At 39.7% G+C, this 20,652-nt stretch overlaps 1 protein-coding gene across 2 annotated transcripts in view; it reads right to left on the minus strand.

The window, feature by feature from the left end:
• The window catches only part of TGFBR1 (transforming growth factor beta receptor 1), a 28,655-nt gene extending 15,817 nt beyond the window's left edge, over positions 1-12,838 (minus strand). The window contains exons 1-5 of one of the 2 annotated variants that reach the window (XM_081971624.1): positions 12,448-12,838; positions 6,965-7,216; positions 6,556-6,798; positions 3,548-3,778; positions 1,130-1,297 (exon numbers count right to left, since the gene is read on the minus strand). In XM_081971624.1, coding sequence (XP_081827750.1) covers positions 1,130-1,297; positions 3,548-3,778; positions 6,556-6,798; positions 6,965-7,216; positions 12,448-12,577 — 1,024 coding nt within the window. In that variant the 5' untranslated portion in view covers positions 12,578-12,838. Of the gene's footprint in view, positions 1-1,129; positions 1,298-3,547; positions 3,779-6,555; positions 6,799-6,964; positions 7,217-12,160; positions 12,330-12,447 lie in introns of those variants that run through there. The other variant, XM_081971625.1, reaches the window with a different exon arrangement.
• Between the last annotated feature and the right edge of the window lie 7,814 nt (positions 12,839-20,652).

Genomic DNA, 20,652 nt, shown 5'->3' on the forward strand with positions numbered 1-20,652 from the left:
ATAAAAGAAAAATATTAAGTATAATAAAAATAATTAAGAGGAGATAAAATAGAGCAGAATAAATACAGCATTATTAAAAAAATAAAACTTAATGATGCAGCTTATTAGTCAATGGTAAAATTGGATGAATGGGAAGATATTTTGAATCTTTTTCGGAAAGAAGAAAACATTAAATAGCAGGGACATTCCCTAGAGATGTTTTTTCAACATAGGATTAATGAAGATCTCTTTTTCAGAAGAATATGATCAATATTGGGGTATGGCACTTGGCTTAAATTTGTTTAGAGATCTATATACCAAATTCATTGCTTTGATAGTAGTTCTAACATTATAAAAACCTAATAAGCACAAACTTTCTATATAGAATCTCAGAATCCCATATATGAATTTTATCTAGGGTTTTTTAAAATGATCTCTACATAATAATGAGCCAAACCTTTAGGAAACAGAATTAACATGAGTCAAAGGGTAATTAGAAGAAACCATGCTCTAGCATACAAGAACATGCATGGACCATCTACATGGAAGATGGCATTTTGGAACTATCCATATATCTCAAATTTATAGTTCCAAGAATGTTAATCTTCAAAAAGAGTAAATTTATAAGCCATAAAAAATCTGAGAGATTATCTTAGTTTGGAAAATCTTAATTTCAGATAAAATAAATATACTAGACTACAGTAGATGTACTATTCTTTTACTAGACTTATTAGATTTTTAAAAAATCTGATTTCCCTCTCACTATTTTTACTATGTGTCTCCAGTACAATATGCTAGCTCACTTGGTAAAAGTAACCTATTTTAGAATAGATAATTAAAAGAAAAGATAGAAAAAAGAATAAGAACTTTCAGAAGGAATATTCATTAAAATGGTACTCCTATGGGTTCAGGAAGAAAAACTATAATAAGAGGGAAATAGTAAGGAGGGATGTTTCCCACTAAAAACTTTAATGAGTAGATATTCCAAAAGTATTATCCATGTAATCATTGTTTTAATCTAAACATAAATCACATAAATTAAATGTTAAATCAAGTTAAATTAAGTGGAGATGATTAAAATGATTTCAAAATGTATACCTCTTGAGAAGATGTACATTAACAACTGAAACGAACATTGAGATGAAGTTACCTTGCGTGCCAACAATCTCCATGTGAAGATGTGCAAGTCCACTGGCAGTTGACAATGCTAGCTTTATCATTCCCTCTACAGTAACAGTGTACCTGTTCAAATAATCAAAAAGAGAACCATGCTCATGATAATCTGACACTAGCCAGAGTTGTGTCCATGTACCATTATCTGCAAATCAAAACAAAAAAGGAACAATTAAAATTAAGGGAACCAAGTAAACAAAACACATTGGAAAAATGACTGCATATCAAGAGATCTCTCTGTTAAAGTACTGAAGTCTTCAAATGATACAATGGTCATTGGTCTCATAAAAGTTGGTGATGAGTCTATCAATAGATAGGAGGTTGAACAACTGGCCTTGTGGTGCATCTGGAACAATCTGAAGCTGAACATGCTTAAAACTTTAGAGATGAGAGTGGATTTTAGGAGAAGCCCTTATCTACCATCTCTTACTATATTCAACAGCACAGTATAAGAGTAGATCCTTCAGGTTTTTGGGTTTTATAAGTTCTATAATTTTCCAGGACTTGAAATGGACACTAACATTAGAATAATCATTAAAATGGCACAACAAAGAATGTTCTTCCTGTGTCAATTCAAGAAGTTCAGATTGTTCCAAGAGCTGTATAGAGTTTTACAGAGGAATTATTGAGTTTGCCATTAGTATTTCTATAATTGTCTAGTTTGGTACAGCAACCAAATAGGACAGGTACAGACTCCAATAGATAAGACTGCAGAAGAAACAATAGCACCCAGCCTGCCTTCCATAGAATATTGTGCAGGTCAGGAGAGCTGAGAAAATACCTATAGACCCTTCACATCTTGGACATAAACAGGCTTTCAGTTCCTTCCCTTGGGATGTCGCTATAGGGTACTGCAACTACAAGTTGCCAAACACCGCAACACTGCAAGTTGCCAAAATAGTTAGACACAAGGATAAGGTTTTCCCTCTCACGCTATCACTCTGATGAACACCTAATTTTTACAATACTAACTTATGTCTATTTATCCATCTTATTTGGCTATATTATTATTATTATTATTATTATTATTATTATTATTATTATTATTATTATTATTATTATTATTATTATTATTATTATCCTTCTTCTTTACTAACTCCACTTATTGGGTAATGTTATTATTAATTAATAATTATTACTACTCTGTGGTTTTGCATGCACAAGAGCTTCTGAGTTTCAGACAAATGCATTGTATATCTAATCACATTTGGTCAAATAAAGTATTCTCTTCTCTATTCTATTCTTATGAAGAATATTAACTATTTTACTGTAGTCAGAATATTAACTATGTTATTGCAGTCGGCTTGTATCAAAAATAGTGATTGTAAAATTAAACACAATTGTTTAAATCCTAATGAAGTCATGGAAATTTAAGTCTCATTGCATTGAATTTGTAATAAATATGCTTTTTTAAAAAAAACGCAAGACGAAAAACACATCCAGATAAAAATATTTGTTAAATCATTGCAATATTAAACCAAAATCCTCATTGCAAACAATTTGTTTTAATTCTTTTAATATCAATCTATAAAATTACTCACACTTGAAAGGTAGTTTCTTCAAATTGAGGCTAACATCTTGTAACTTGATGGACATAGCCTTTGGAAACAATCTGGAAATAACTTGGTATGTCTTCCAGAATTTTTTATTTTTATTTCCCTGTCTAATTTATATTCTTAGTATCTCCTTGTGGTCATTAGTACTCAAATAATTGATTGGCAAGTGCTATTATTCTGTTAGCCTTGCAAATAAATCTAGGGCAATTTATTGCAGATAAAGATTTTCCAGCCTTGGCAATTGTCATTGAGTTTCAACTCTTAAAATTCAAAGCCATTACAATACTGTTTTTCAATGAATAAAAAACATTTTTCAAAAAATTATAATTTTCCAGATTTTTAAAATATGTTTAGGTATTATGTCATTAATATTTCTTACTGAGAAATGAGCAATCCTCAACTTATAACCATTTATTTAGTGACCTTTCAGTTATCATGGCACTGAAAAAATGACTTATGTCCGACTCTCACTTATGACCAAATACGATATTCCCATGGTCACATGATCCAAATTCAGGTGCTTGGCTAATGGCATGTATTTATCATGATTGCAGGTCATGTGATCACCATTTAGGACTCTCCCATCTGGCTTCTGACACAAAAAGTCAATGAGGAAACCAGATTCGCTTAACGAATACAATCTAACAACTGCAATGATTTGCTTAACAACTACGGCAAAAAGATTATAAAAATGGGGTACAGCTCACTTAACAACTGATTTGCTTAACAATCAAAACGTTGGGCAACCAATTGTGGTTGTAATTTGAGGACTACCTGTATATAATAACAAGTATAACAACATGTATATCATAAGTAAAATATTTCTGGATTGTGACAACCTTTATTGTCTGCAGCTATAAATCCAAGAATATTCTCATGACGGAGCATAACTGTTTGATAGATTTCCGCTTCACGAAACCATGAGCGTTCTTCTCTTGAAGAGAATATTTTTACTGCAACTTCTTCTCCTCTCCATTTACCTCGCCAGACTTCTCCAAAGCGACCTTTTCCAATACTTTCTTGTAGTACAATTGTTCTTGCAATTGTTCTCTGAACAAGTAATGGTAAACCTAAAAAAAAGTTTTCTGATCAGTAATAAAGAGCCAATTAATCAATCCAGGTTTTGATCTACAAGGCTTTTTCCTCCTATCAAAAAACTATTAAAGCTTCTAGCTATTACTAATTCTAGTTGGTCATACTTTTTCTTTGGTCATAAATAAAGGAGACCAATTCTGCTTTGTTAAAAAAAGGCAACTTCAATTAAGAGTTTAATAATAATAATAAATTATTTTGGGCAGCTGTCTGGCTGCATTAATCTCCCATATTATGCTATTGCATTTGCTATAAATACACAAATATTTCAACTATCTTTGAATCACAGCAACTTTCTACTTCCATATCTAAGGAGCTGTTATAGCTAAAGACTCTTATCACATTTCCACTAACATTTGAATGTGTAATCTAAATCAATTAAGTGGCTCACAATTTTCCGATTGGGGTCTAACCAAATCTGGTTTGTACATACCTGTTTGTCCTTTGAAATAAACCAGGCCAGGAAATATACTCCACAAGTCTGGTGGAATTACGTTTTATTAATATTAGCTTGAACTGATTTTTTTTCATTCCTCTTCTCTTATATTCTACATATTCTCAGATTTCAACAGCTGTTGGTACTGGGACTGCTGTCACATGGATTTGTAAAGTGAAATATGATATCACTTACTAACAGTCATGATTGCTGTAATAATTCCAGGACCACACAAATCATTAAGCAGGGAAGAAATATGGAGAGGCTGCAGGAAGGGGATTGTGGTTGGCTCAATGAGGGCCACATGTGGACACTATAGATAGATATAGGTGGGCCAGCAGATGCCATGGGCAAGTGCTATGAATGCAGACAGGCTGGTGGAAGCCATAGAAAGGCCAGCAAAGGCCACAAAATGAGGAAATGTGTTGCTGCAGGCAGGCTATATGACAGAATCAGGGTGAGCAGAAGTGCTACAGAGTACACTATCTTGTATTCCACAGCAAGCTCCTTGGGAGACAAAATGGTGGGAGAAACTTGTGACCTTTTCTAACAGTTTCTCCAGTGATTTTGCAAAAGCTGCAAATGACAATCTTGTGATTGGATAGCTGCAACATTGCAATAGCAAGCTAGTCACCCTATGATAATTGTAGGGATATAATAATGGCTGGAATTTCTAGGTTCAATTATAAGTCCATTGTAAGTGCCACTGTAACATTGAATGGTTGCTGAATGGGTGGATATAAACCAGGGAATACATGTAGTGAATTATGTCAGCTTAGCTCTTTTATATGGTTTCACTGTCTCTTTTGAGAATGTTTTTGCAACTATTATCAATGTTTCATTTCTCCAAGGACACCTGCTTGGCTTCTCTATAGTATTCAAAATACATGACAACCAAAGCAACATGGTAGTTAAAAGTTGGACTAGAGGTTCTAAACTACCTTTAGCCATAGAACCTTGACAAGTGACGGTGGGCTAATCATTCCCACTAGCCCAAAGAGTATTGTTATGGGGCAAAATAGGAGGAAGGAGCTCTATGTATATTGTTCTGAATTCACGAAACAAAATTGCAATGTAAAGATAAATATATTAATAAGTAGTCCTTGTTTAGTAACCACTTGTTCAGCAACTGTTTGAAATTGCAGTGGTGCTGAATGAGTATTTACAATTGGTTCTTGAATTCTGGCTGTAATATAGCCCCCATAATTTACTGTGATCTGTGGGCTTGGCAACTAGCTCACACATTGGTTGCAATGCCATTATGAGTTATGTGATAGTTATTTGTCACCTTTCTTGCCACTTCCCACAACCAACTCAATGGGAAAGGTGCAACTCCCAGCCCAAAATCACACACATCCCTGCAACAATCTACATCCTGTCTTATCCAATAACAGCCACCTTCAGATCAAACAAGCTTGTGCACCCTACTGCAAACATATATACTCTCCTGCATATGGAAACAACCATTTACCTTTCTGCTGGCCTGCTTATGAGCTACTTGGGACTTACAGTTTCCTGCCATCTTCTCAAATGATATTGGTTTGTGGAAATCACCAGGAAGTTGCAAGGTGGTTCTTGTTAATGATCCATGCTTTCTGATGAATGCCAGCAACAGGGACTGCCTGTATTTTATGGTAACTAAGTGATGTGATCACCTAATTTTGTGCTTTACAACCACATTGCTTAGCAATAGAATTGCAGTCCCAATTATTGTTAAGTTAGGACTACCCATGTGTTATAAATCTTAAGGATAAAGTATAGTTAAAAAGGTAAAAGTTCCCCTCGCACATATGTGCTAGTAGTTCCTGACTCTAGGGGGTGGTGCTCATCTCTGTTTCAAAGCCAAAGAACCAGCACTATCCGAAGACGTTTCCGTGGTCTTGTAGTAAGCATGACTAAACGCTGAAGAGGTAAGGAATGCTGTTACCTTCCCACCAAAGGTGGTCCCTATTTTTCTACTTGCATTTTTACATGTATAAAGCATTGTTAGGTTAGGGTTTTATCTACAACAGGGCATTACACTTGGAAATACCATAAAACTTAAGGTTCAAATATTTTTTTATTCTGATATGAAAGTTAATCAAGAAAGGGATTTCCTTTTCCATTTGACAATATAAGATGCAAAGTCTCTATGAATAAAATAATATTTTCTTATTGGCATAACAAATGAAACTCTCAATCAAAAAAAAAGCCTACACCTACATTTTTTATTTTTTTAAAAATTCCCCTCATAATATAAAGCAAGTTTCTATGTGTCCATAGTACTATTAACAGTATAACTTTTAAAAAATCATTTACTGGAATATGAGAGCTGATTACCTGATCCTGATCCCGAAGTGGTCATATCATAAATTAAATCTTTTAAAGTAGTTCCCTCAGATATAAATGGTCGCTCCATTGAAGGATCTTCTTCACTTGGAACTCGATGGTGTATGAATGTACGGTTATGGCAGATATAAAGAGCCAACATAAGTGAAATACAAAGAAAACAAACTGGCCCAGCAATGGCAGCAGCCAATTCCACAGGTCCTAGGGTAGAAGAAAACTTCCCTGTTACAGGACCTAAGGAAGCACAAAAGTTAAAACAAGGAACTCATTAGTTAAATAGTATATTGAGAACTTGGTACTGTGTGAAATGAAAGACAATGAAATTGTGCTTTATAGATATGTTTGATTATAGAAATTTCTCTCAGCTATCCATTTTCTGCTAGTAAAAACAAAAGATTACCTAGTGTTGGAATTGGAAGCTCTATTTTATTGCAGAGGTCTTTATCACAGCAATGAGATACTGTAATTCCTCCTTCACTTGTTGAAGTAGCACAAACAAACGGCCTGTCTCTGGGAAATAGATCTTTTTCTGCAAGACACATACTGTTGCGTTGAATTTTGTTTCTATTCCGTGTCACTGAAGTAAAACAGAGCCCATCTGTTGTACATGTGTAGTTATCTTTTGTACAGTGAAGACAAAAACACTGCAAGGCTGTTTAAAAGAAAAATGTTTAATAATAGTGATATTTTAAATTGTTAAATATGATAGTATCAAGTTAAAATAATGGCATTAAACTCCAAAAAGGCACTAAACTCAAATTTACCTCGTAAATAGCTGTATTCTATTTTAAGTCTCTAGACTGAGAGACAAAATGGCTGAACAAGTTTTCACATGAAAACTTCTTCTATCACAGTTCTGATCATTTAATAGGGAAAAATAATAATTTAATAGGAAAAAAACAACATTCCACATGTTTTTCTTTAGTATAAATAAACTACATTAACATTCAAAGAATGGTAAATTGAAATCTAAAGATTAGGGAATAGATTCCTATACATATATGTGGACATATCGTATTTTTCAGAGTATAGGACGCACCTTTCCCCCTCAAAATAGAGGTTGAAAATCTGGGTGCGTCTTATACACTGAATACATTTTGGCCTCCTGAAACCCCACCCCTTCACCAAAATGGCTGCGCATAGCATTTAGGAGCCTTGCAGAGTGCTCCTGGGGCGGGCAGAAATGAGCGAAAAATGGGCCGCTTTTTGTTCAATTTTGTCCCCCCCCCCCCCAGTCCCAAGAAGCACTCTATAAGCCTCCTAAAGGCTGTTCATGCCCTTTTTTTAAAAAAAAAAGGGTCAGTTTTCGCAAAAAACGGGCCATTTTGGGGCGGTCTGCAGAATGCAAAAACTTTTTTTTAATTTGCCTCTTCAAAACCTTTGTGTGTGTCTTATACTCCAGTGCGTCTTATATTCCAAAAAACACAGTATACATGGGTCTGTGTGTGTGTGTGTGTGTGTGTGTGTGTGTGTGTGTGTGAATAAACCATCTTGTCCAGGCATTTTCCTTATTTTTGTGTTTTTTAACGGCTTTACAAACTTCTGCTGAGGTGGAATTCTCAAGAAGCTAATTTTCTAATAGCATATGCAGAATTTGAATTTGAGGGGAACAAAATCAAATCAAATCTTTATAACAGTCAAAGACTAGCATAAGAAAGATAGGGCATAAAATTTTGAAAAGCATAAAAATACATCAAATCAAAAAATTATACATAAAAAGCTAAAAAATATAAAAATAAGCAACTAAAAGCAGGGTTAGAAGCAGTAGATGAGTATAGGGAGCATGGCAAACTAGTATTATATTACAAAATACTCTAGAACAGGGATGTCAAACTGGATTTCTTTGAGGGCCGGATCAGCATTGTAGTTCTTCTCTATGGGGGAAAGCGGAGGAAGGGAGATGGGACAGACGCCTCCTGCTGGCCAAAACGGGCCCCATTTTCAGCCTGAACGGCTTCCTGCAGCACTTTACTGGCCAAAATGGGGCGTGCCCCCCCTCCTCATTTTCACCCTCCATGGTCTCCAGCAGCACTCTGCCAGCCAAAAATGGGCTGTGCCGAGGCTGTGACACAATTGACATGCTGAAAATATTTTGGTAGCTCTTTCTTTAAGTTGGCTTTGTTAAAATCTCCTAAAATAATGGGAAGTGGGTATTTAACTTCAGCCCACAACATCTGCTCAGCTAGTTTGTAATGCATTGTTTACACAAACTTGTGGAGAAACATACACAGCAATTAGGAGAAATGAGAACTCTCGCGGAGAATAGAATGGTTTGCAAGTGATAATTAATGTCTCTAAGTCCACATCACAGAATTTCTTTAATATAGTTATATCTTTAGTATAGTATAGTTGAAAGAACTAGTTATGTTTAGCTATCAAAGAGAAGAATTAGGGTGGCATGATACCTGTCTTCCAGTACTTAAAGGGCTATCATAGAGAAAACAGGATCAGCTTATTCTCCAAAGCATCAAAGGACAAGACAAGAAGCAATGAGTGGAAACTTGTTAAAGAGAGATTCAACCTAGAACTAAGGAGAAAAATTACTGGTAGCAAGAATTATTAATCAATGGAATAGCTTGCCTTCCAGTTGCAGGAGCTACATTACTGGAGGTTTTCAAGAGTAGGCTGGATAACCATTTGACTGGGATGATACAGTCATTCTGAAATTGTATTTGTTTTCAGTTTGAAGGGATCTATCCTAATCAGCAAAAGCTCAAAGTTTTATTCAAAGAAACTCAGAAAATTCATTGTTCAAAAATGTTACAGCATCTTATTTCCTTTATAAGCCTTTGTCTTTACAATAAGGATCTGTTCCTTTAGCTTAAGTTTCAGTTGTAATTATTGTTCCTTTTTATTGCTTGTCCCCCTGTATATGTTGGACACAAATTAAAATTAAACTGCCAGTAATAAAACTTAATTTCCACCAGCTTTCCCTTTGTAATATATTCTGAAACTTTTAAGGTCTCTCTTTTAATGTTTCTCCCAACAATTGTAAATCTCACTAAAATAGCATTTTTTTCTGTAAAATATTGGAACTAGATATGTATTTTAATCTAGACAATTCTCCAAGCCAAGGTTTTTTTTTTAGGTTTGTGAGAAAATTTGGGGGAAAAAACATGGTATTTTCTTATATATGACAACAGCAGGAAGGCTTCTTTATTTATATGCAGTGATGAAAGGACTCATAATGTGTACAACGGAAGAATTATGAAATTAATGGGGTTGGTGGAGATAGCAAAATTGACTGCATTGATTAAGAGACTTTATCTAACTTAGTTTCTACATAAAACCATTTTTTGATTTGTTTGCTTGAAACAAAAAAAAATCAAAACTTTAATATTGGGATTTAATAATTATAGAATTACTATATGCTAAAAACCATGATTCTTCAAAGATTCATTGTATTTTATACTTTTATCTGTACCAAAGAAAATGGAAGTTACTCTTTTCTGTACCTTTTTTTTTGCATTTCCAATTTTTCTTTTTCCCCGCTCTCTCCTTTTTTCTTTTCCGCATTAATTAAAATCAAGGATCAATTTTCTTGACAATATTAAATCCATTCTTAAAGCCTAAAATTTTGTTACCATTCCAATAAAAGTTTAAGGTATGGTTATAAACTATGATATCAGGCAGATATTTGTGACATTAAGATCATGCAAATCTCAAAACTATTTTTCAAATTTAATTTTTTATAAGTGAAGGCACTTTGAAGAAATGAATTACAATTTTTATTTTTTCCTTACCAAATTGTGGCATCCAAGTAGATTTATAATGTTAATTGCAAAAGTTAGTTTTCATACTATAGACTGCTGAAATTAATTTGAGGATGCATTATATAGATGTATAGGAACAGTGATTTTATATTAGGTTTGTGTAAGCATGAACCATGGTGGCACAGTAGTTAAGAGTGCAGTACTGCAGGCTACTTCTGCTGCCTGCCGGCTGCCTGCAATTTGGCAGTTCAAATTTCACCAGGCTCAAGATTTCTAGGATGACTCAGCCTTCCATCCTTCTGAGGTGAGTAAAATGAGGACCCAAATTGTTGGGGGCAATATGCTGACTCTGCAAACTGCTTAGAGAAGGCTGTAAAGTGGTATATGAGTCTAAGTGTTATTACTATTGCTATCAAAAAAAAAGGGGGGGGGGACTGAAGAACAATTTCAGCAAATCCAATACTTGGACAAGTACTCATCCTCCTTCAAATAATGTATAAAAAGATTGAAAACGAACTCAATCTTTAGTAATGATGCTTAGTATTCTTTAAGAAAATTCCATATAATAAGAATGCAGAATAATTAGAATTAGTCTTAATATCATGATAATGGCAACAGCTGCTGATGGACATGAGATGTTTAAAATCAACAAGGAGGAAATTGAATTAATTCCAGAATTTATCTTCCTTGGATCCAAAATTGTTCATAATGGCAGTTTTCCTGAAATCAAATGCAGGATAATCTTAGGTCGCACTGTAATGGTTAACACGAATAAAATCTGGAAAAACAGAAATCTTGATATAAATACAAAAAGCAGGTTAATTACAGCAATAGTCTATAATGATGTATGTTTTGAGAACTGGATACTAATAAAAGGCTGATCAAAAGAGAAGTGACACCTTTGAACTGTGGTGCTGATCATAAGCTAGCATGTCTACCATAGAAATAATCATTAGAAGTGAAAATTATAAGATTTCATCATTTACTTTGGCCGTATCATGTCTGCAAATTCATTGGAGAGGCAATAATGCTAGGAATGGTTAGTGGAACCAGTGGAAGAGGCAAGCAAACAAAGTGATGGTAGCATCAGATCTGATTCAAAGTTGAACACCCAAAATTGAAAGAAACCGTGTTTGACAAGATAGCATGGAGAGCACCAGCCTATAAAATCGTCAGACCTGACTGGTTAAAACAACATTCATTTAATGTAAACACTAAACTAAACTTACCTAAAATATAAACTTATCATTGGCTAATAAAATAACATACCAAGTGTTATCTTACAAGCTTTTTGCATTAACAACAATGTATGAACAATTGGTAAATTGTTAAATTGCCAAATATCAAAACTTTGGAGGAATGAATATAAATATTGAAATCTGTCTTATGAGTGAGTGGGTGGTGTATGAATTCAATAAATAAATAAAATGTGATACAGATTATAGGCACCACTAATGTTTGTAATACTTTGAGGAAATGTATTAAACATTACAAGATGCTGAAGGCAACTTTTGATGCCAGATATCTAGCAACTTTGACAGTGAATTGATAATAAAATCAAAGTCAGACTCTATAATTCCCACCGTCGGTCCTCAGATAGGAAGTACGTCTATATTAATAAACAAATACCATCTGCCCTATCCTGCAAGACTAAGAGAAGGAGAAGATACAGGGAGGAATTTGGGGCTCTCCTTGCTTACACAAGATTTATTGCAGATGGTACTTTCTACCAATATAACAGCAATGTTCCATGCTGAATTGCGCAAACACAAAACACTGATAGGATGCATTGCGTCCATTCTCTAGAAAAGGAGCATTCTACATTTTTATTTTATGGGGTTCATTTTCGAAGAAAACGGAGAGGGCGAGCTCTTGTCGATGACCTTTTGTTGGTTGGTCTGCTTCGGCTGGCCTGATAGAATGAAAAGACTCCATCCGCTACGATTATGCCGCTAAATTGCTTTGAGCAGCTATTGTCCAGTCTGTCGCCGTAGCGGTTCCTTGTCGATGAAACCCGCACTCTCCCTCCATCGACCATCTCATAACACTCTGTTCCCCGACGCTCTTAGTCCTGGGCGGCTGCAGAAGCGCCATGTTCCTTAAAGGGAACAGACTGGACCGGCCCAGTTACTCCCAACCTGACTCATTTTAAGTATCATACGCGACTCACCCGTTGCTGCCTCAGGAAGAAGGAAAAGAAGCAATCCAGTTGCAGTTGTCATCGTCAAAGCAACCGAACAGCAAAAACTTGCAAGGAAGGCCTGTAACAACCTCCGAAAAGAGACTGCTAGCGCCGCCATTGTCCCGTCCAAATACCACAACCTTCTCCTCCCCTCGCAAGCAGTTCGTAGAAACAAACACAATCCTCTGGCGCCGCATCCAAAACCCACCCACTTTTTCAGAACCTCCCTCCTGCGCGACAGACAGGATAGTAATCCTTCTTTCTTGCCAGACACTGATTAATACAAAATAATTTAGCTAGAAAACAAGGTCATTTCATGATTGGGCAATTCCGTCACGAGGCTCCAACCGCATTCCTCCCACCTTCTCCTTTTCTTGCTTATAGCAGGAAAAAAGTACCGAACGAGCATCTGGTTCGACGTCAGAGAATAAGGCCTAAATGAAATACTTAATTGCAGTGTGGGCGTTCTTGCCCCAGAAAAGAGAACATTACATTAAGGAAAGTTTGTAAAGTGCTCTCTCTATAATAGCTCTCTTCTGTTTTCGTTATTCCATTAAAGTCAAAAGCAGGTTATAAAAACAACAATTTTATTACGTGGTCAGAGACCCATTAAACTATAAAGAGGCCAAATACCATCTTTTTCAACAAACCAGGACAAAAAATTATATTGTTAAAATTATACAAAAATTATAGGATTAGTAAAAAGATTAAATTAAAAATATCTAAAAGGTATAAATCTAGTAAACAAAAAGGAAAAGAACCTAGAGTAACATTTTTGTATTCTAAGCTGCCAAGAGTCACTGATTGAGATGGGTGGCCATAGAAATTAAATAAAATCAATTTAAGAAAAACAGGAATAAAACACAATTGCAACAGCAATGCTGTATAAGACAGCAATAAAAGTTAAAGCTGTAGGAACTGTATATGTAAAGCAAGTCAACCGAATCACCAGTTTATAAATCTGTAAAACTGAGCTAAACAATTTAATGATTATTTAGTGTAGTGGTTAAGGCAATGATGGCTAACCTTTTTCTCCTTGTGTGCCGAAATCACGCGCACAACAGCGTGCATATGCCGACACCCATAAAGCAATATGCCTGCACTCCCCCTATGCATGCGTACAACACACCCCGCGCCCCATTTTGTGCCTAGCAGGCCTTTCTGAAGATCAGAAATATGGCGCAGGGAGGGGGTGCAACACCTCCCTGCATTTCCTCCACCCTGCGCACGCATGCATGGAGGGACATGCATGCATGGCAGAGACCCAAAAATCAGCTGGCCGCCGGGAGGCATGTGCAGTGGAGCTGAACTGGGGAACAGCTCGTGTGCCCCCAGAGAGGGCTCCGTATCACAGGGTTAAGGTTTCAAGTTAGAAACTGAAAATTCTTGTCCGAAGAAAAACTTGCCCAGGCAATAGGACATGATTTTATGGAACAAGAAAAAGGTTTTATATCCTTATGTTTCTGTGTTCCAATCATTAGTTCCATCCCACCACGTTTTAAAATAGCTACAATATCGTACATTCTCTCAGTTATTAGGATTTCAAGCTCTCCCTGTTTCTTCCTCCATGCTATCAGCATTGTGGTACAGGCAATTATGATTGACTCTAGTTTTGCTTCCTATATCTTCATATTTGTAGTTGCCACTTCACTACTCCCTTTCTCATTATGATTTGTTGTGCTAAGATTTACGCTTTGTGATTAGTCTTATCTTTCCTCCTCCAGTTGTAGTTTAAATTCTTTCAGATAAGCTAAGTGAGTTGTTTTCAAAACAAAATCTTGCCAGTCTTCATGAGGTGCTAGTAACCCTTCATGTGCGTAGTGTAATCTATGATCCAGAAAACCAAAGTTCTAAGGTTTGATCCAGTACTTTACTTCTAAAATCTTCTGTTCTCTCAGTACCTATCTTCTGCAGTATGTATGAGAAAACAATCTGAAGAACAACAAGGTCAGTTGCTCATGGACTTTTGAAATAGATTTCAGGCTGTTAGTTTTACCATTCATGCCAACATGAAAAATGAAAACAGATTTAGAGCTTCTCCACCTCTTGGGCATTTTTAATTGTTAATTTTAATTTTTAAAGTTTAACTGTCATTGGGGTTTTAATTGTCTCAAAGTACTGTAATTTATTTATTTATTTTCTACCTCCTCCATACTATATACTATATTGTTGTGATTGTTGCTATTGTACGTCGCCCCGAGTCCCTGGGGGGAGAGGGGGCGACTAAGAAGTCAAATTAAATAAATAATAAATAATAAGATAATAATTAGTGGACTTGATTATTTTAGCAAGCCCCTTCGTCACATCTTTAATCATTGCACCTGGGAGACAACACACTTCCCTTGAAAAATTGGCTAGTCTAAAGATTGAATGAAGACACCAATCAATCAGAATAGAACTAGAAGGAAACCTGGAGGTCTTCTAATCCAACCAGTGGTGCGTTCCTACCGGTTCAGACTGGTTCGGCCAAACTGGTAGTGGTTTAGTCGCCTGAGTCGCTGGAACTGGCAGTGACCCAGGCCTGTCACGCCCCTGAACCAGTTCTCCAGGTGGTACCATAGGAACCATCATCTTGTTTACACGCCCACAAGTGAACTAGCAGTAGCGACTGCCGGGAATCCACCCCTAAGTCCAACCCCTTGCTCAAGCAGGAGACCCTATACCATTTTAGACAAGTGACTGTCAGTTTCTTCTTAAAAACCTTCAGTAATGAAGCACCCACAATTTTTGAGGGGAAGCTGCTCCACTGGTTAATTTGTTCTCTTTGTTAGGAAGTTTCTCCTTAATTCCAGGTTGCTTCAGTCCATGATTAGTTTCCATCCATTGTTTCTTGTCTTGCCCTCTGATGCTTTGGAAAATGTTGATTCCCTCCTCTTTGTGGCAGCCTCTCAAATATTGGAATAGTGCTATCATGTCACCCCTAGTCCTTTCTTTCTCTAAACTAGCCACACTCAAATTCTGCAACCATTCTTCATATATTTTAGACTCCAGGCTTTTATTCATTTTAGTTGCTCTCTTCTGCACTTTTTCCAAAGTCTCAACATCTTTTTTTGTAATGTGTTGACCAAAACTGGATGCAGTATTCCATGTGTGGCCTTGCAAAGGCTTTATGAAGGGCATTTCATGTGATTCTATGCCTCTGTTTATACGAGCAATAATTGTATTAACTTTTTTAGCTTCTGCCCCATACTGTTGACTCATGTTTAAGTGATTGTTACTAGGATTCCAAGGTCACTCTTTCAAAGTTATTGTTTTTGAGCCAGGTTTTGCCTAATCTGTTGGTTTTTCCTGCCTAAGCGTAAAGCTTTGCTTTTCTCCACATTAAATTTCATTTTGTTGGATAACCATTATTCAAGTTTGTGAAGATCTTTTTGGATCCAAAGCTTGTTTTCTGGGGTGTTAGTTATTCCTGTCAGCTTAGTGTGATTACAAATTCCCCCTTCTATTTCCTCATCTAAGTCATTTATGAAGATATTGAAGAGTACTAAGATAGAACCTTGTGGTACCCCACTGCTTATTTCCCTCCATATAGATATAGTACCATTAATCATTGACTATGATTTTTGAGCCAGTTACAAATCCATCTTGTTAGATCAGGTAATGAGAAGGCAGACACAGGCATAACGTAACAACAGCTCTTTATTATAGTGCAGTGATGGCGAACCTTTGGCTCGCGTGCCACAAGTGGGGGGAGCGCAGGGGGATCGTGTGTGGGCACAATGCAATGCGTGATCCCCCAGTGCGCATGCGCGCACAACGGGTGCAACCCCTCCATTTTTACATGCTTTTTTCACCCTCCCCAGGCTCCAGAGGCTTTATAGGAGCCTGGGGAGGGCGAAAAGAGCCTCCCCCGCCCCCCCTGGAGGCCCTCCGGAGGCTTCAGCGATGGTCTGGACGGTCCCTGAAGCCTTCGGAATGCTTAAAACGACCCTCCGAGCAAACCGGAAGTCATTTCTGGTTTGCTCGGAGGGTCATTTTAAGCGTTCCGAAGGCTTCAGGGAAGCCTCCGGACGGTCCCTGAAGCCTCCGGAGGGCCTCTGGGGGGAGCGGGGGAGGCTCTTTTCACCCCCCCAGGCTCCTATAAAGTGTCTGGAGCCTGGGGAGGGCGAAAAATGGCTTTTTAAAACGGTGAACTCAGCTGGCCAGCACGCGCATGCACGCTGGCCAGCTGACAGGGCAGCACCTCGCGTGCCCTGACAAATGGCTCCGCGTGCCACCTGTGGCACACGTGCAATAGGTTCGCCATCACTGTTATAGTGTAACAAGTCTGTACAATCCAGCAACTGTTTGATCTGACAGCAGCCCTTTTATAGGGAGCTGTCAGACCTCTTAACCAATGGGATTCAATCTCTGTTCCCGCCTGAACAGAGGACCTTGTTGGAAACCACAGCAGACAGAGTTAATATCTAACACCCCTCCCCTCTTAGTTAGGATGTTTCTATTGGTCACGTAATCACGTAGGTAGGCGGGTTTTTGTTTAGTCCTATCAGACCTGCGCAGTTCATTTGGAACCGGTTCTTTGGGCAGGTCTGATGGGCCTGTCTGCTCTCCAGCTCCGCTCGGTGGAACCTTCTGGAACTTTTCCCAGGCCGCAGCTGGAGCTTCTAGGATCTGCTCGTTTGGAGACCGCTGTGTGCCTGCAACAAATTCAGATAAGTCCTCCGGTACCCTCGGGTTTGAGCTAGCTGTAGAGGGAGTGAGCGCTTGCTCCTTTTGGATAGGGCCTTGGCTGTTTTGTTCAGGAGTTGCATCTGGTGATCTGAGATTGGAGTGGGAGAGGCGACCACGGAGTTGGTCCACATGCCTCCTCCGATTTCTACCATCTTCTAGCTCTAACAGATAAGAGCGAGATCCCGTGATGCCTATCACTGTGCCAGGGATCCACAGAGTTCCCCCAGTGTAGTTGTGGGCGTATACCGAGTCCCCTACACTAAAGTTTCGAATTTTGCTTGTGGAGTCAAGGGGCGATGTGGCAGAGTAGTTTGAGTGTAGCCGGTCTAAGTGGGATCTTAGCCAGCGATCCACGAAACGTTCGGAGGGGCTTCTCCCGGTAGTGGCACTTGGCGTGATGTGTTGGATTAATAAATAGTGATCAACCCATATTTGCCAATCCCCTGGGCCCATCCTAGCGAGGGCCTCTTTTGCAGATCGCACCATTCTCTCCGCCTGACCATTGGAAGCCGAATGGAATGGAGCGACCAGGGCATGCCTGATTCCCTGACTTGCTAAGTAGGTCTTGAATTGAATGGCCGTGAATTAGGGCCTGTTGTCAGAGACCAAGACGTCGGGCAGGCCGTGCATGGAGAAAAGTCTCCATAGCACCTTGATGACCGCCTCTACCGTAGTGGAGGTCATCAGGACTACCTCTAACCACTTTGAATACACGTCCACAACTACAAGGAAAGTTTGGCCATGAACTGGGCCAGCAAAGTCAATGTGTACCCTAGACCAGGTAGCTTGAGGACGCTCCCACTCCTTAGTGGGCGTCTCTGGGGGAGCAGGTCTGGACTCCTGGCATGGTGTGCAGGTTCTTCTATCTATTCTTCTATCTCCCTGTCCATGTTAGGCCACCAGAGTTCCTAGCCAAGGACTTCATCCTTACAATGCTAGGATGCCCCACATGCAAAGCCTCCAATACTGCCTTTCGCAGTTTGTTTGGAATAACCACTCGGTCCCCCCACAATAGATAGCCATTAATTACAGACAATTCATCTCGTTTTGCAACATACAATTTACAATCAGCCCCAACAGGCCCCTTGGGCCACCCCCTCCACACCCAGTTCAATATTTGCTTGATGGTGGGGTCCTTGGCCGAAAAACGGGCAACGTCATTGGAGACAGGTCCAGTGTCCAAGCAATCAATAAGTAGGACCGGTGTCTCGGGAGTGGGATCGGCCAATAGTTCTGGTAGGGGGCAACGGCTCAAGGCATCTGCATGTCCCAGAGTGGAGCCGGGGCGATGGATCAGTTTGTAGGAGTATGCAGCCAGGAAAACAGTCCACCTGGTCATGCGAGGGGATAGCGAAACTGGGGTAGGTCGGTCCCCAGCCAGTAGTCCCAACAACGGCTTGTGGTCAGTCACAAGTTCGAAGTCCCGGCCATAAAGGTACTCGTGGAACCACCCGCTACTGCAGCCAGAACCTCATGGTCCATCTGGCTGTAGTTTCTTTCCGCTGAAGACAAGGTTTGCGAGTAAAAAGCAATAGGGACTTCTGTGCCATTGGGCATGCGGTGGCTGAGGACGGCACCCATGCCGAAAGGCGACGCATCACAGGTTAACACCAGTAGTAGGGTCTGGCTGTACTGGACTAGCAGGGAATCAGCTGTCAGCAGTTGCTTGACCGCGGCAAATGCAGAAGCCTCAGATCGGCCCCAGGACCACTTAGCGTTCTTGGCCAGAAGACGGTGGAGCAGTTCAGCGACGGTGGCTTTCTGTTTAAGAAAGACGCTGTAGAAATTAAGGAGCCCGAGGAACGCCTGCAGCTTGGTTTGCGTGCGGGGTGTGGGGGCTTCCTGCATTGCTTTTATTTTTTGTGATGTCGGGTGAATCCCAGAGCCATTGATCATGTACCCCAGGAACTCAACTCTCGGTACGTTAATTTTGCATTTTTCTTTTTTAAGCCGGAGGCCCTTCGAACTCTTTTTAAAAGTTGCACCTCGTTTGCAGCCGATACCAAGATGTCATCAAAATAACATGCGATACTAACTCCAAATTGCAGACGGTGACATTTGAATGCACCCCTGTGCGTCAAAATGGTTTGGGCTTCTGTTGTGGCACCATCTACAGGCAACTGTTGGTATGCCTGTGCCATATCCAATTTAGCAAAGATTTTTCCTGGGTCTAGCGAATGTAGTAAATGCTATACAATGGGTACAGGGTATGCACTTTGTTGTAGCGCGTTGTTAATTGTGCATTTATAGTCCGCGCAGATGCCGACTGACCCGTCAGGCTTGACCGGGGTCACAGTAGGAGTCTCCCAGCGAGCATGGTCGACTGGTTCCAGGATTCCCTGGCCCACGAGTTTGTCAATTTCCCTATCAATTTCCGGGCGGAGAGCAAAAGGCACTCTCCTGGGCTTCAGCCTGATAGGTGCTATGTTGGGGTCCAAGCTAAAATATATTGGCGTCCCCACATACTTACCGAGACCGGGGCTGAAGACGTCCTCGAACTCTTTAAAGATGGCCTCTGCGCCGTCTTCCTTCACAGAGTTGATTCCGGTCACCTCCAACCCCAGGGCTTGGAACCAGTCGAGCCCCAGTAGGCTCTGCAGGTTGTTTCTGGCCACGGTCACGGGAAGATTGGCGTGGAATTCCTTGAACCTTACGCCGACGATGGGGACTTGGTTCTCCTGATAGTCTCGCAGGCTGATGTCTGGGGTGCAAAGTTGCCATTTCTTCAAACCAGGAATGGCTTGCTTCAGGGTTGAACAAGACATGATTGTTAAGGACTATCCAGTGTCTATTTCGAGCTCATAGGAAGCGTCCTCTATGAGGACAGTGATCTTCAGTTTTTTGGGCCGCCAGTGCGGACTTGTCCTATCGCGGTGTGATAGGTAACCTTTCTTTCTCTCTCTGGGCGCCCTTGCAATTTCTGCCAGGCCCCTGGGTGGGCCTCTGTTGGTGGTTAGGAGTGTCTTTAAGCTGCCATGTAGTGGCAGGGAATTCGCTCTGGCACACTTTGGCAATGTGCCCCTTTCGTTCACAATGCCTGCAGGTTGTGTCTCGGAATCTGCAAGTAGCCCGGGCATGGTCCCCTCCGCAGCTTGCGCAGGGTGGCATTCGTGAGTTGAATTTTCGCACCGGCTTTGTGCGGCTACTGCACATGCGGTAGCTGCCATCTTCTTCGTTGTCAGAGGGTTCTTGTTCTGCGGCCTCGTGATGGATGTGCTTTTGCTTCTGCATGGTTTGCGGCACGTTATGTTGACACTGCAAGGCTTCCGCGGACTTGTCTGTAGATTCAGACACTCTGGCCTCATCAAGTGCGATCTGCAGAGACATGTTTGATTTGGCGAGCAAACGTCTCTGCAGATTAATGTCCTGCACGCCGCAGATTATGCGGTCTAATATTAAGTCGTCCAGGTCACGGAACTCACAATAAGTCGCCGCCTTTTGCAGTGCCGCCACGTATTGATTGATGGATTTGCCTTCTTTCTGATTTCTCATGTTGAATTCGTGGCGGTGAATGTGCCTCGA

This window comes from Natrix helvetica, assembly GCF_964273705.1.
Source record: "Natrix helvetica genome assembly, chromosome: Z".
NCBI classification, from domain to species: domain Eukaryota; kingdom Metazoa; phylum Chordata; class Lepidosauria; order Squamata; family Natricidae; genus Natrix; species Natrix helvetica.